Genomic DNA, 17,839 nt, shown 5'->3' on the forward strand with positions numbered 1-17,839 from the left:
GCACACGCGTGGTCCCCAAATGCGACCCACTCTACCTCCCCCTTCACATACCTGACATAGGAGGCCACACCCTGGAAGTTAAGGTCTGAATAAATTTGAGATATGTATTTAAAACCATTGGTGAACAAATTCTGAGCAGAGAGAAAAACAGGGAGTTTGAATCTTGACAAGTCAAACAGCTTTAGAAAATCATCCTGGGATTTGTTTGCTCTGAGGTGCTAATGTTTTCCTCTGCTGAACACAGCAGACACAGCGGTACTCAAAACAGCCCACTGAGGGTACCCAGGACACCTCAAACTGAGTACTTGAGGAGATGATGGGAGATTTCCCTGCAGTTTTTCATACACATATGGGCCTCAAGGATGGCAGTAAAATGCCATGTATGATGTTTGCTAGTGCTGCCTGTTCCTTGAAACTGAAGTTACTCAGTGCCAAAGTTTTGCTACATACATACTTGGGTACTAATGTATCTCAGTTTAAGGAAGTAATTTAATTCTACAACGTGTTCTTCATTCTCAGCTATTGAAGAGTTGATTCATGTGGTGCATTGTACAAGGTCATAGATCCACAGGTACTGACAGATAAAAACAGCATACAATTTTCTTGTCATCTCTCTTACTGATGAAAGGTGCCACTCCAGTTCATAATGTCAGCAGATGCAAGAGCTCTGGGAACCTCTTCTCTTTAAGGTATTGCTCAGCTAACACACTGTGGACTTGACGGTCTCTGAATTTATTGTTCACTAAGGCTAATCATCACAATTTTAATTAAAGTATTATCCAGTATGTGTGAAAAGTAATTATGTGCGACTAACATTAGTTGTATGAGAGGACAGTAGTTGTAGAGAAACGCATTGCTGGCACTGGAACTGCTTGTTAAAAAATGATGTGGTGTTTGTTTTGAAGTGAAAAATGTATACATGGAGCACAAGGTGAGCTGTTACCATCAAGGCAAAACCTAATGTAAAACTAACACCAACCCCAAACCTAATATATTATTTCTATACCTTTTAAATTTTATCTTTTAAAGTATGCTTAGTTGTAGCTATTGCTAGTGATACTGTCAGTAATATATTTACAACTTTACCTTAACATAGTTAAGGTAAAACTTTACCTTAAGTGGTTAGTAAATCTGCCCAAGCTTGGCTTATTATGTCATGGACGTCCAAAACCGCAGCAAGCGCTGTCTAAGAGTTGCTTGGGCCTAACATACTTTCATTTCACAATTTGCCAGCACATTCAGTTTCCATAAGCGACACTAATGACCGCCTTCATTCATATGTAGAACGAAAAGCTCTTATAAAAAAAGATATTAAACTCATGTATACCTAAAGGCAATACAAATCATTGTCATCTGTCTGCCAGGAAGAAGCACATTTGGTTCATTTACAGTTAACTGAGTGACAAAAGCCCACCTAGCTCCCAGGGCCACTTCTCCAACAGCATCTTTACATGACAAAAAGGAACCTTCCCATGCTGTGTCAGACAGACCTCCACTAGCAAAAAGAAACGTGAGCTGAGAAATCAGTTAATGCTTCTAGTGAACCAATTATCAACACAAAAGCTGCAGAAAATCCGAAGGATAAATTTACATCAAATAGAAGCCACATTGAGGACATCAGTTTGACCGGCATCACTTTGGAAACAGCGCTGGTTTAGCAGCCCCTGCTGCTTGCTCCCTCCTCCATGCTGCCCTTCAAGTTATGTGGAGCCATTTAGCGAACTGGAGCAGTACAATGACAGTCACACTGCAACCAGCAGAAATGCTCATCCAAGTGCAGCTCATTAGGAAAAACAAAGAAAGATTTCACATATGAATTGGCTCGGAAGTTGGCTTAGAAACATCATCATCAAGCAGTCCCACAATTCGGAGTACACGTAATCTATTGCAAAGTAAAATAGGCCCTAAAACTGCATACTTCACTTCCTACTTGAGGGACACAAAAACACCTCAATGTAACACTAAACAGCGTCTGCCTTAAAAATGCAAAATGGGTGATCATTTGTGAAAACGATGCTCAACTGTTGATTTCTGGGCAGTATTATCAAGTTATAACACTATTGCTAAGATTCCTGAATTACAAATGCCTCAGTGCAAACGTACACCAATCTCTGCAGAAAGGTCTTCTTCAGCACCCCTCAACGCAATAAACAGTCAATAAATCTCACCACTGAGCTATCAAGACAGAAAGAAGCTACCACAAGTCTAGGCACATCAGTTTTAGTGCACGGGTCTGGAAGAAAAAGTATTTTTTAATGTAGAAAGTTACTGAAGACAGTAAAAATGTCTTTACAATATATGCTTTTTTCTTAAAAAAGAAACCAACAATAAACAAAATGGCTGCTAATGTGAGTCTTCTCAGTAAAAAAGTCCTTCACTTCGGAAAAGCCAAAAAATCCTACAAGAGTACTAAGGATTTAATTCCTTGTGATCACAACTAAAAGGCAATTTTAGACCTTGATGGTGCTACTGTCCTTTGTGTGTCTCCAAGGTACTGTTCATGCCTCACGCAGACAGAAAGTCAAATGCTCCCTGCTTCTAAGTCTGATGAAGTACAGCCGGGCAAGGCAAGCTGAGGACTTGACATCTCAGGGTAGCAATCTCTTTTGATGCAGTTACCTTTAGAGAGGCTATTGTTTTCTGTAAGATGTGAGGGGAAACGTGTGGAATCACCCCATCAGTCAATTCACGGGATTACAGCGCAGTTCTTATTTCACATTACATTTGGAAAACTAGTACACTTGGAAAACATTCTTACGTGTAGGTGTTGTGCAAAGTCATTTCCAAAACTCCTCGAGAAATTTTCATTGAATATAATAAAAAACATTCCAAATCTTAAATCCTCTCTTCATTTTCTTTTGCTGCTGTTGATGATCTCTTGCTCTTCTCTCCCAGATTCTCTACTTTGCACCTTTCTAGCATGCACACAGCTTCCTTCTGATGATCTACAAACATCCCTTTGAATTATCAGATTGAGACTTTGGCGAAAGAAAAATGCAGAAAAGCCAGAATGAATATATATACCCACTGTACTAATGTGGAGGGGAGAATTTTTGGTCTTAAATATGTAAATACACACCATCATGCCATAATAGCTCTGCTGCAGGTGTGTTAGTTGCCCTATGTCAGAAATCGTATCAATAACCCCATGAGTATATGCAGGCCATTTGGTTCATATGCATATATTACAGAGGGATTTGTTCACATCTTCACATTAGCCCACTCATTTAGGAGAAACTTACCACAGAAAGCTTATAAAAATAACAGTTGTTATTCTAATTTATATCTGGGGGCTTTAAACAAATTTTAAGGTATCAACACAGCTAAAACAGGAATTAATACGTAGTTATTCACTGCAAAGTTGAACAAACCTTTCCACCATGAGTTATACTGCCAGTTAAGTTAAACAGAATACGCACTGTTTGAAAATAATAATAATAATAATAACCATTATCTTAACAGGAAACTTCCTCCTACAAAATATCACAACTGCGTACACTCACATGGTAGGAATACCATTTTGATTTTTCCCTTATAAGAGACTGTGAAACCTAAGCTATTCACTAAATCAAAATGTTTTTCTCCTAGCTGAAACAATTGATACTCTTCAACCTAACATCCAGTAAGAGAAAGAGGAAACTGGTCCATTACGTCTGCTCATCAGAATCCAAGAATATCTCCTAGAACCATCCACTGTGTGAAGTTGTATAGTTAAGATTAGAAAAGGCAAAGAACAAGTAATAGTCTTATTTCATATATTTGTAAAGTATCTTCAAAATATATATATATACACACACACAGTTATGCCAGAATTTGTTGACGATTCAGTAGTGTATCTTTTGCTCTTTAGCTCCCTAGAAAAATGCACTATTGGAATGCTGAATAGCTTTGAACTAAACACTGGCAGAACTGTCCCCCCCTACATCAGTGTGCATTAAAAGATAGATATCAGCAGTTACTACCTTGAGACTGCTAGGTAAACCCTACCGGTCACTTTAATGCCACTCCTTAAAACGGCTTAAGGCATTCATTTTGTCAAAACTGCTACTTACTTTTGATCTTTCAAATTTCTCATATAATGACAGCTCAGCACACATATCTATCTCAGCTTCCCCACCAGTGATAGGAATTCATTCGAAGGGTGACCGCAGTCCCATACTCCTGTCCTCGCGATCATTACCACCTTTCCCTCGTGTTATTGCAGTATAGAAAGTTGGGTGCAGTGCTGAGTATCTGTACGTTAAGGTTTTTGCATGAATAAGAGTTCACTTGACCAACTATTTGAGTGAACTGTTTTCTCAGAAGTTACTACAGATAAAACACATGTCAGTGTCAACTTGGTTTGTATTCAGCAGGCACTGATGAAAAATTACTGTGTACCATAACCACCTCTACTGTCCTCAGTTTTAGCACTGTGCATTTCCTCAGTCTGCATACAATGCAGCGATGTCACTCTTGGGAACCATTACTATAGCTGACAGAGTAGCTGATTGATTTGGCTAAATCATTGTAAGCCTGTTTAAGAGGATTAAAAAAGCTTTCTATTGATTTAGCAATATAAGGTACTTTTAATCAGTTTAAAGAGCATCCCTACAAGGTGGCTGCCTCAATCTAACTGGATCAGTTGCTAAACTGATCATTTAAATTGATACACTTTTGTGTGCACAGAAAACATAACTTGAAATGCACAGCTTGCTCTCCAGAGGAGCAATGGAGTTCCCATGAGAAAGATATTTTTCATTTCTAGCAGTTTTATGCCTAAATGTACATCCTCTCTGGGTCGCAGGTTTCATGTACTTTTAGGGCTGCCATATTTACTTCCAGAATTTTACAGACAGCAATATGTGAGTCGGTGCTGTATGGTTTTTCTAATAGTTTGAGGAAGCAGTAGACCTACTGCATACAGATTGCACAGAGGACTGGTACATGCAACTTAAATCTGTCATTTCTTGAACTTACCAGGCTTAGTGTACTACATCTATCAAACTTACAAGGAGGTTCAAAATTTCAGCACATATACTTCTACTGCAAAAGTGTTCAGATCTTCCTACACAGCCCAGACAAATGTAAAAGTCCTTAAAAATTCCTTCTGGACAAAACAGCAGGGAAATAAAAACACATGTGGGAAGTTATAGATATATTCGAACCCTACTGTAGAACAAAATTTTGTAATTTTCTCACTTGTGAACTGTGCTATAGTGCTACGAATTACAGATGATTTTGCCCTAACAATCCCAACAAGGCAGGAGTAAGAGTTTAGATTATCAAATACACTTTACCTATATCTCTATTTGTAATTTTCCTAGACTGCAAGGGGACCTACACAGAACTCATTTCCAGATATTGCAGGCAGGCCCTTGCCTATGCCACTCTCTTGCCTACTCATAGTTCCCAAGCAGCTGTCTGATACCTGGGTAACAAGGCTTCTTCACCATTTGCAATTTTTTTGATTTTTCTATTCCCAGCATTGACAAAATAAAATTTGTATCATGTCATGACTGAAGGAAGTATATTCTTAGTGGTTAATAACTCAGGATTTGTCTCATAGCTCTCCTTAAGAGATCACCCAAAAAAACATTGCTTCATCTTCCAGCTTGTTTCCCATCAAATTACTATCAAACTAATCATAGACTACTCATATAGTTGCTTCAGATTCCTGCAATACTAATTTTAGCAGTTTCAAAGAGCTTAGCTGATACTAGCTTTTGTGGTTAAGAAATGCACGAGAGGTAGTAAAACATACAGTACAGATTAATAAAATAAAAATCCAAGAAGTTTTCTCTTTCTAATATAAACTCCAAAATTTCAGCAACCCTTTTGGAACTTAGCAACATCTCATTACTATCAGTTGCTAGCATCTCTATTCCTTTGATTACATGAAAATATAATGCACAGAATAATAAAAAAAAGCCTCCTAAATTCTTAGCATTTCAACAGTTTTCTGATAAAATAGACAAGTAAAAAATTAGTTTAGATTTTTTTAAATGCTACAGCTAACCCCTACCATCTCTAAGTAAAATTATGAAGTTAAAAAAGCCACAGGCTGGCCTTACAACCATCGCAGGAAAGGATAAATGAGCACACCTTGAGATAATGCTTAACTAATCACAGTGCAAGAACTCTGCCATTAGTGGTTGAACTGCTAATTAGACAAAAAGAGATAAAGCTGTCATTGCACGCTAAAAAGATAAGGGGGAAAAAAAACAATATTTACAATTTTATTGTGAAGAAAATAGTATTAAGTATAACTCCATGTAAAAAGTCAGCCCTATATGTTTAAAAAAAAAAAAAAACCTCAGCATTCATTAAGTTAGTCCATTCAAGTAAATAGAACTGAGACATGAGTATTCACTTTTCCAAAATGTGCCATGAAAATGAATAGACTGAAGAGAGGGCAGACATTCTGCATATTCATTCCCTTATGCTGCACCAGGAACATTAAAATCGCATGAATTATTTTGTCAAACTGCTTAGGAAGTTCAGAGCTGGTTTTAAAATAGACATTTATCTCTAACTTAGTATGAGCCATGCTACTTTATTCTCTTTAAACCTTAATTAGTGTACTTAAAATGTAAGTTGTGTTATCAAGTGTGATTAATCATATTTCAGAGTGTTTTTTCTTTTTGTTTTTTTGAACTTTATATCAACTTACATTCTGCTGCTTGGTATAATCTTGTGTCCGTCTCTAAACCATGTCACTTGTGGTCTTGGATAGCTGAATATGTGTGGGAAGTTTAGAACTGCAGCTTGTCCTTCAGTCACTGTTTTTCTCTGGTTTGCGTCCACAAAATTTCCCATATCTGCAAAAAAAAATTGTACTAAGCATCATGAAAGTACTTGTATCTCTCTCTTTCTTCTCAGGGGTCAGAGAAAGAAATAACTGTGCTTTCTAATAGTCATTAGCATTACTATAATTAGGCAATATGACACAACAGATCATGAAACAGTGCTGATGAACACAGATTTGGGTGAGCAGTAAGGCATAAGGCAGAGTCAAGTGCTGCTAGTGCACACAAGAAGTGCATCAATCAGCAACACTGCATGGTCTAAGTGGTTTTTTTTGCAATAGCTGAATCTGTTTTGAACCGAATGTGACATTTTGACAGAGAATATTTCTTAAATATATCCTTCTACCATATAAAAGAGCTTATTGTGCGATGCAAAGCCAAGCAAATGGTATACATCATTTTATCAATTTTTATCACAATATTTTTCCTTCTATAGTTACACGCATAGACGAAGCAGCTGCATCACTTATAGTCAAACCAATGTACAGTCCAATCTATGCAAGCAGCTCATAAAGGCCAAATAGATATTAAAACAACAAGGCGAGAGTTATGCTGGTAGCTATTAGTTCTTCTATGATGTAAATAATGCACCTGTATCTTTGACATTTACAAAGGCATCTGTAGTATTAAACAGCAGGTTTTAACAAGGATTTTAATGGAAGAAAAACTTCTACAATGGCAGAACCTCTGCCTCTGAAGAAGTTTTCATTTCATAGACAAGTTCATGCATCTATGGAGTCTTTGTCAAAAATTCAGTAAATGCTTTTCTCTTGTTTTTCTTGTGCCTTTTGTATCTTATTTCTGTCCATTAAAATAAACAGGGCTGTAGGCTACTACTTATTCACTCTCTAAAGAACTCGCATGCATTTTAATTTGCTTTAAATTGAGAAGCTGACACACAGAGAACTCCTCTGGTTTCCTCCACTGAATTCCCATTTTTTAGGACCACAGGGTTCTTTACAAGCTCTCTGGAGCAAGGGAGGTAGAAGCACACAAGACTACATTCAGGTCTGTGGATGGAAGGAGATGAGAAGAGACAGAACAAGAGCAGGAATTAAAAACACATGGTATTTTAAAGAGGCTTTAATCATCTTTGTGATTTTCAAGTTATTTATTCAGACATAATCAGCACTGTACTTCCTTTGTTGCTCCATATTTCTCACAACTGTAATCAGATCACCTACTTGAAAAGAAGTTTCAAACCATGTAGGTGGATCTAATTAACTTCACTGTCATATGATTATTCTAGTCTTCACAATGCAAGAATTTTTAAGGCCATTCTGTAATTAAGATTTACTCAGCAGTTTTCTTATAAATATCTGTTCCCATTCAGTTAAGTAATACTTTAACACAAACATTTTTTAAATTATTTAACAAGTTTGCTGCTGCCTCAGAGATCTAGGACATGGAAAATACCTCAGATCTTTCTCAATGCACATTATACTTTTGACTTTTGAATTTTCACTACATATCTTAAACTTGTTAAAGTTTATTGGGAAGCATTTCCTATCTACTGGCACATAAAGTTCACTTCCTGTGAACACTTCTAAGTTAAGCACCTAATGTATAGTTCCCTGTAACTCTTAAGGACTGGACAAGACAACCTAAACCCTTTGAATTCTATTTTCCAGTATATTTTTAAGAATAATACAAAAGTAGATTATGGTAAAATATGAGGTATTTCATAGCTTAAAAACAATTAATTTAGATCAAAACATGTCAAAATATAGAAAATATTCATAGTAGCAAAAGTTACTCTGGACAGAGGAGAAGGAGGATACTTAAAACTTGTAGGACATTTTAACCTGTGGGAATACAGTGCAATTCTGAATGCCCAGTTTCACTATAGGAACTATAGGAGGTCACTATAGGACCAAGGCCAAGGATCTGTCATCTCATAAGATCTTCTTTACTTTGTCTCAACATCTTTATCAGTGAAAGTAATTAAAAAAAATAAAATTTCTTAATTCAGACAGAGAAATCTTAACAGACAGTCATTTAGCCTTGTTCTGCAATGCAGAAGTACAAATTAAACAGGAAAAAATTAAAAAACAAAGAAAAGGAAAAAAGATTATACTTCTTTCTCTCTCAAGAACAACCAAATACACACACACAAAAAAAAAACCCTGAGAAAACAAAGCACTTCACTGCAAATCTTTCCCCCATTCACAAGGGGAAAAGGCTGCCTTTTCAGGAGACAAAATTCTTTAGCAGTAGTATCAAGGTAAAGTATTCCTGTGCCTCCCTCTTACTATGATTCCCGCAAATACTTTCTCAGAAGTTGTACCCTCCACAGTGCCAATACAACTGCATGTATAGTGGCACAGGGAATCATACTGGGGGAAACAAATGATTTTTACAAACCCTACAAATTAACTATTGCTTTTCAAAAAGTGTTGGACAAGTATTCCAGTCCACAGCTGCACAAACAAGTTTTCTGGCTCAGCCTAAAGGGACGGTATGGCACACTGCAGTGCAAGAACGGGAACACTTAGTGAGGAGGAGCGAAAAATGAGTATATGGCACTCTGGTATTGCTGCCAAAGCATCGTTCCCCTGAAACCACACCTGTAGATGCAACTCCAGAAGCATCCAGGCTGATCTAATGGCTTACTACTGCAGAAAGACAAATACTCAGAAAAATATTTGTAACGGTCTGAGGCACATCAGAGCAAGCACCAGACCAGTGGGAGCAGTACACAGCAAGGGCATAGCAGCTGGGGGAAGGCAGAGGAGACAGAGCAGAAAAGCCCCTTCGTGGCAGCAGTGAATTTTTAGATTGGCTCCCAGCATCCTTGAAACAATATCACTGACAGATCAAGCACTTAATTACTGATATAATCATATAATTTACTATAATATAGGAAGCTGTTGAACATGAGATCAAAACCTTTATAGTATCATCTATAACTATTTTAAAGCACAGAAAATTCCAAGCTCTTCTCTCATGACACAGTTATAAATTTTCATCCATTCCTTGGAATTGGCTTTCTAGCAAATAATTCAATTTATCTCCTAAATTCCACATACAAAGTGACATTTGCTACTACTGGTTTTACAGACACTGACCCTGAGGAAGAGCAATCTGATCCACGTAACACATTGCTAACATGTAATATACAAATCTCTCTCTCTTTTTTTTTTAATGTATTTACTTCAAAGAAAAAATAAAATCTAGTTTTCTGATGATTTCCAAGTTATTTGGATTATATTTTCTATACATTATCAGAAAAAAAATGAAAATAAGACTAGACAATCATTCACTAGGTAACATAATTTAGTAGTAACACTAGAGAAAATCATTTTAACATGTCCAAATGAAAGTGAGATATCAAATTAGAGGCCAAATCCAAAAAATCCTCCACAGTCCATACTAAAGAGGTAAAATATTGGAGAATTTGGTTCAGAAAGATGTTCATAACAGACTTCTAAAGTTTGGTTAGCAAGGTTTTGGCTGTGAAACAACCATTAATTTTGTAACCTAAGAATTATGTTCTGAAATCTTCACAGAGCTCTTCCCCTATGCTGCTTTCCTTCAGATATCCTCTCCCTGTCTTTTTGGCTTTTTTGTCTTTGTTCATCTCTGTATCTTCAGGGAAGGGTATAACAGTTTTCTCTCATCCTACAGCTATCGCCAAATGATCTCCTATATTGATGTCTTTGAATGGTTCAAAGCTTTGCTGAAAAACTTAACATTGCATAACTCTGAACTTGTTTCCCAGGTGATACTTTTCTTGTACCTCAGTAATTTTAAAACATGATATCTAATAAACTTTCAGAAAAAAACTAGAAAATTTTATTACTGTTGCTTTTGACACATGAAGAAAATAAGTTAGCTAACAAATCACAAAACTTCTACTTCAACATACATGCCACTTGAACTTCAGATCTTCTCTGCAGCAACGCCCCCATCCTGTTCCGTACAACACATTGATAAAAACCAGCATCAGACCTCTGCAAAGCTGGGATGATGTACCTAAAAGACACAATTACAGAATTATAGTACGCCTACAGGCAGATCAATGCTACTTGATACAGCATTTCTTATTTCTCCTTTAAGAATTTACACATTCTCTCAAATGCTTATTGTATTTTTTCTTATGAGCATCATCATCATATCATCTCTGACCCTAGGCTACAATATTTTCTGTACTATATCTAAGAAAAAATATTTGAATTGCATAAAAAACCCTTTCAACTTAAAATCCACACTTGATAAATACTGATTAGTCTCCACAATTTGCCTTGACATATAGAGTTAAATGTTTTTCTTAGTTTTAGCTACCTCATTCATAAAGCAAAGAGGCATAGTATTTTGCTCAGAGATGGCACAACAAAACTACGATCTAAATGCAGGCAATAGGAAAACTTGCAAGAAACATCAAAACTCTCCAATGAAAAAAAGATGTTTGCTACACTGTGACCAGCTCAACTCAGAAGAGCCCTGGAAAAGACACAGTGCACTGAGCATTGTATTTGTTCTGCCCTTCAGTATACTCAAAAGGTCACTTAGTCCACTAATGTTCATCTTTCTCATTCAACTATATCTGATAGCCCAACATGAAAATGAGCTGATAGGCACAGTTTTAATGTGAATAAAATACAGGAATAATATAGATAATCCTGCATTAAACAAATATTAATCAAAGTGCAAATTCCTCCAGTCACCTTCAGAGATCTTATGGCAGGATTAATGAAAGTCTTTATGAAAAGATAAGGAAAAATAATACTGCTGAATTTTAATCTTCAAAATTTAATTCTCCTAAAGAAGGCTTCTCTTCTCATACTCACACATACTATACACACCCACATATAGAGCTAATGTGTGAACAGAATCAGACAGTATGGAAATGAGGGAGGTGGAAGAAATCTAGTTTAAGTGATAAATGGAGACTATAATCACTGCATTATAATTACCATCAAATAGACAATAGAAAATAGTTCAGACAACCTAAAACCAGTGATTTAAAACACCAGTATCACCAATAAATTTCAGCAATCCCTAGCACTTCCCAGAAAGTCCTGACTTCCTAGTAGGCAGTTGTGTTGCCCATCTGCCTCGGTGCATCTCAGCCTACTCCTCCCCAACCTGCTTTGGAGCAACTGGCAAATTTTCAGTATTGTAAAAATGAATCAAAATTCAGTATTGTACTTGGCCAACATTTATTTTTCTACTTGTCTATTAAATGGAGCCCAAATTAAAGGCTTTTTTCTTTGATATTCTTCTGTACTAAGACAATAATGTAGAGTTAGTTTTTCCGCCATTAAAGACAAAACAAACCTATTACAACAGAATTGTGCTACTTTGGTTTTCTTCACTTAGTAATGTTTCAGCAGGGAAACATTCTGAACGTGTCGCCCGCAGAAAAGACAATTTTTTAAAAATTTACAGTGCACACGCCGTCTTCCTCGGGAACTCCAGCCCAGCCCGTAGCTGCCAAGCGGCTGCCCCCCAGCCCCTCTGCCGGGCAGCACCGCGCAGGTAAGGCAAGCAAACAGGCACCTTGTGCAAGGTGAACCTGGAAAGTGGATGATTCCCTTTTTTTTTTTTTTTTTTTTTTGGTTGATGCTGTAGCAGGGTACGCGCAGATTGTGATTGTGTCAGGCAGGAGTTTGAACAGTATTTTAGAAGGGTGATCTAAGAGGTGAGAAGCAACAGGGAGGGCAGAGAGATCTAAGGGAAAAGCTAAAAAGAAATTAAAACAGTTTGGCTGGCGCATTGCCTGTGAATGCACAGGAGAGCGAAGGATGCTAACTGAACTGGAATACAAATACGATGGCAACCTTATCACATAGGACCTTAAGAGAAAAGCCATGACTATAAGCTGGCACAAAGCTCCTCACGGAGCTAGGAAAGGGACTACTGATCCCAAGAAACTAAAGCTTTTGCCAACTTCTACGATCCAGAGCTTGTTTCAAACAAGATGCTTGACTGGACTTTGCAGACTGAAGAGGGCACACGTGTTGCTAAATCCAACTAGCTTCTCTTTTTCTGACAGACGTGTCAAAGAAAAATCTAATCTAGATTGGAGGAAAAAAAAAGAATTCAAATGTTCAAATTTCAAAATGTAACCATAAAAAGAAGTCTAATGTCTGGAAAAGTCTAACATAGGCTTACTAATTTTTATGTCAGATCTTACAGTAAAGATGTTAATGGAGTCTTAGACTTTGCATAGAAATCCTAATTTTGACATTTGAGGAAAAAATCCTAGGCAAAAACTAATATTCTACCAAAGTTAGGAGGATTAAATAACAAAAGTAACAAAAGAGGATAGAACATATATTTATGTTATTTGAGACTAACTGGAAAACACAAAAAATGGGCAAGAGAGAAACAGGTATTGATTTGATTTCTACTTCTGTGTTTACAATTGTAAACAGTCTTTAAGGACCTCAAATGTCTGATTTTTCTTCTTCTAAAAAATACTTTTCTATTCACCCTGCAGTAAAATACTGCTTTTTGTGCCAAGCTTTCATGATTCAAGGTATTTTCTGATAGGCAAAAGGAAGAAAAATAGTTCTTTCTAAATTCAAAAGATTCTCTTCCACAGACTAGATGTATATCAAAGGTTAACACAGGGGTTTTCGTTTGTTTTCTTTTTTTTACAATGACAAGACATCGTTTTGCTTTAATTTTGTCTGCACTCCAACTTCCAAGAGAGAAGAACTCTCCACTGTCAAGATGCCAGAAGGCCACTCAAGGCTTCGGGGGATTTGCGCAAGTAATTTAAAAAGTCAGTTGATTTGTTGAGTGGTACAACCAACTAGAAACTGGCTGTTTAAAAAGCTTCCATAGAACGATGTAAAGTGACATGTATGAAAGAAAGCTTCAAGGAAAGTACCTCAAAACGCAAGCAGTGCTCTATCACAGGCAGAGCAATGAGTTAGAACTTCAGGACAAGCTGTTATCGAGCACCTAAGCAGAAATGCCAGCTGAAGCTTTATGACTTTCAAATGTTGTATTCCTGATTTTAAATGCTGTCAGAGTTAAAAATCAACCTATAGGATACAGGTTGTCAAAAGGCCTGATTGCAAAGACAGTAATAAATTGAAACCTAGTAATATAACTAGTAATAGCTTAGCTGATAGTATAGCTTATTATCTATTCCAACACCTTTAACAAAGGAATTATGCATCAACTGATGTAACTTTTTATATAACATAAAATTAAAATGTACCTAATTTTAAAAACATATATATAATAAACTTTTTTTTTTTTTTTTTTTTTTTTTTTTTTAAGTAGTTTGGGAGAAAATCATACTATTGCTTAAATGTAACTTTGGTTTGTTAAATTCAAATAAATGAATATCAAGGCCACAAAGCCAACTATGAAATCCCCAACCGGTCTAGAACTCGCTTTCAAAAGACAAACAATACCAAAAAAAAAAAAAAAAAAAAACCCACAAAATGAAGAAAAAGTCAGTCTTCACTTCAAACACTCTTAATGTATACTAGCTAGCCAAAATAGCCACCTCAGTCAGCAATATTGATTTGTTTTTCATTACAATACATGTCTCTCAGACCACAGCAAGTTTAAGGTTCTTTTATAAATACTTAACACAAACTAGTGTATGCGCAGTCACTGTAAAAGCCAGGCTGTGCATACCTAATCAGCATCTTTATACAAAGAAAAGCTGTTTGTTCAGGGTCACCAGTGTCAAGCAATGGTATGCAAAGACTCCAATTTGTTCTTTACTCATTTGGTGTGTTATAATAAGCTTTAGAGGATTTTCATCCTGTTACAAATATAGGCATTACTTTAACTAAGACACAATAACTAATATCAATTACTGAAAATCTTTGATGAGACAACCTGCAGCTGAAGTCACTTACATAAGAAAGATTCATGCATTTAAACAGAACATTTACCTACCTAAGAGAACCGAAGAAGAAACTATTGCAGGGTCAAAGTTTAAGTTTTGCAACTGGAATTTTTATGTCTAAGCATACCCTTTCTTGCTTTCATTCATCCTAATGCACCTATGTCACTTAATCCTTTTTGGAAGACTACATGCCTGCTAAGGCAGCAAAACTTAAAGCTTTCCATTCCTATAGAATCAAAATCCTGTTTGGCTTATCTCAGACTGTGGCAAGGAATTACAAATTAATAATAGGGCTGCAATATTTAAATTAATATTTTCTATCAGTGTTATTGTAATTATTATAAGCTAATGTTTTCCTATCTTCTTAAGAACCTCTGTAGCAAATGTGTTTAATTAGAAATGGAAACAAGAGCAAAATAAAAAATGCAAAATGAATAAATATGCCTTGCATCATGACCCGGAATTCACTAGAGTAAATTAACTATACTGATAAGAAACAAGGTAGTGTGTGTACAGATAGGCATACATGCATACATACAGCTTGGGAAAGATGTTCCAGTGCACTGATTCCAACTCATATTGCAAGACACAGCCAAATTATAATTTTGGTTCTTGGTGAGTTTATTAAGGATGCGCACATATCTAATAAATACCATGGCATTCTGATCTCAGTTTCAAAATGTCATACAGCCTCAGTTAGGTTTCTTACAGGTAAGTCCCTCAGTCTACCACATCTACAAAGCTTGAGTTTGCTTTTTGTTGTCATTCCATGTTCTTGCCCTCCTACACAGTTGCTTTCTCTTACTTTCTCAGCATTTATGTGGATAAGAGCTGTAGTCAGCTCCTTCTACCAAGAAATTCCAATAGACTTTGCTCTTGTTATTGAAACAACAGTGGCATTAACTCCAAGCCATGCTCAAACCTTCTCTGATTAATTGTACTATTAGAGATTTATTTTTTTCTAGAAATACTCACAAATCTCTTCTATAAACTGAACATTACTCCATGATATGTGTAAGACTCAAGATATCAGCATGTTTCAAGGCTTGAAAACAAAAACAGCTAATAAAAGACACTGAATAAATTATTCAGTACTAAGCAGTCTCGCCTAAATCAAAGGACTTTAATTTTCAGGAAAGTGCAGATAGAACTATGTTTCTTTGGAAACATAGTCTCTGAATACATCTGTGCACTACATGACCTGAGAGGGTTTTAAAACACCTGCTATTTAAGACACACTTTCTACTCCTCTAGAAATGTAAATAATATGGAAAATAGTACTAATTTAAGTTACAATTTCGAAAATTTTTGAGAAAATGAATTAGAGACTGCCTTGTTAGACTGCATTGTCAGAACAGTTCTATAAGAGGAAGCATTTCAGTAGAAGTAGTAATATAATACTTAGTGTGTTAATAGTGATATTAACCATTACAAGTATCTGTTCTTACAAAGGGAAAAATCTCAGGAAGGCCAAAAGTCTACTGGAGACTTTGGTTTTGCTATTAATTTTAGACTAGAGGTACTTAGATACCATAGTAATGCATATCAGTACCTACACTTTTATACCCAACTACACTATAGCTTCTATCTATAATGATGGAAGACAATTTTTCCCTACCTTAAGCAATGTGATTATTGTCAAAATGCAGTATTCAGCCTGGTTCGCTAAGGTCAGAAGTGTTATGCAAGGGGCCTGCCTACCACATATATGCACACCCCTTACAATTTTTGAATTCACTAGTAAATTTCAACAAAATTTGAGAAGTACAGAAGTTGCATAGATATTAAATTTCTATACTGTTTACTGGAAACTGGCACCTGCATAGGGGAGACCCAGTTAAGGCTCCCACTACGGAAAAGACAGACAAAACTCAATCATTTTACACTTGTATGTCTGGCCAGCCATCTGCTGCCGATCAGCAAATACATAGCTCTGATTAGCCCAGCATGTTTTCCTCTCACTGATGGGACATCTTGAGGAACATGGAGGGCATGAACGAGGTCCAAGGAACAAACTACAAGGGATCCACAGAAGCCCAGATCCACAAACTACAAGATTAATTTTCATGCTCTCAGAAGTGAAACCAAAAGATTTTCTTTATATATAATTATTTAAGATAGACCTCATTCTTTTATTTCTGTATCTACTTATCGAAAACTTCCATTGAGCTTAGCTCTCTTTAAGGATGAGGAGCAAGTCAAGACACAACATTTATCTAATATTTGCTCTGCTCTCAAGACACTATACATGGCAGAGAAGCAAGGTACCTAGAACAGTAGACAAAAACTGAAGTGACAGCAAATCCTTTTTCTTTTGATTCTGAACAGGAAAATCTTTAATCAGTATCATCAACACAAAAAACATCAAGAAATATGCCCACTCCTTAATACAAATTCATACGAATTTACATCTCCCACAAGAAAGGACTATTGTCACTTTAAAGTTTCTATGTTAGGACCTCTGTTTTGGAGTATTAAATATAATTTTTTGCGAAGGAGATTCTCTCAGATCTTCTCCATTTATTACAAATCATCTTCCTTCATAATAAGAAACATTGTCAACATATCAGTGTCTACAAAATTGTTTGAAGTACTGTCATTTTTTTTTTCCAAGTACACTTAAAGAAGGCTATTATATGGTTTTTATTTACTTATATTCACTGGAGTAGTTGGTTATTTCACTATCATTGCGTAACCACTTGAATTCCAAGGGCCAGCTGCCTTCAGCGAGGCATGTCAATACAAGGCGATTTCCTTCCAGGTGTATCTGAGGCAAGCCTGGTTCAGTCTTGAAGTATGGTGCAACATCATCTGAAATAGAGAAAATCATTTTGTAAGTTATTTAAATGAGTTGTAGTAAATTTAATGCCACCGATATTTAGCTCATTTCTTCTCAAAATGGCCAGTGAAAACAAGGACAGTGTGGCCCAGCACTTAAGGCTAACACTGCTATATTTAGAGCTAAGTTTTATCTTTAGAAATACAGCTCACAAGTGTGTGTGTGTGTGTGTGTGTGTGTGTGTGTGTGTGTGTGTGTGTGTGTGTGTGTGTGTGTGTGTGTGTGTGTGTATAAAATCTTGAAACCCTTAGGCCCTAATGCTTATTTAGAAAAGTGCTCACTCTGATCTCCTTCGGTTCTGCTAATACACGAGATATTTCAGCATTGTCCACTGTGGCTGGCTGTGAACAACACTGGTTTTTTTCCTTTTTCTTTCATGAGGATTAAATT

The 17,839-nt window shown here is 36.3% G+C and overlaps 1 protein-coding gene across 5 annotated transcripts in view; it reads right to left on the minus strand.

Annotated features, from left to right (window-relative positions):
• Positions 1 to 17,839, minus strand: part of SDK1 (sidekick cell adhesion molecule 1) — a 432,949-nt gene that overhangs the window by 278,802 nt on the left and 136,308 nt on the right. For all 5 annotated transcript variants that reach the window (XM_026116143.2, XM_064520166.1, XM_026116142.2 and 2 more), the window contains exons 3-5: positions 17,262 to 17,421; positions 10,657 to 10,763; positions 6,653 to 6,800 (exon numbers count right to left, since the gene is read on the minus strand). In XM_026116143.2, the coding sequence (XP_025971928.2) occupies positions 6,653 to 6,800; positions 10,657 to 10,763; positions 17,262 to 17,421 (415 nt within the window). The remainder of the gene's footprint in view (positions 1 to 6,652; positions 6,801 to 10,656; positions 10,764 to 17,261; positions 17,422 to 17,839) is intronic.

This window comes from Dromaius novaehollandiae, chromosome 14, assembly GCF_036370855.1.
Source record: "Dromaius novaehollandiae isolate bDroNov1 chromosome 14, bDroNov1.hap1, whole genome shotgun sequence".
Taxonomy (NCBI): domain Eukaryota; kingdom Metazoa; phylum Chordata; class Aves; order Casuariiformes; family Dromaiidae; genus Dromaius; species Dromaius novaehollandiae.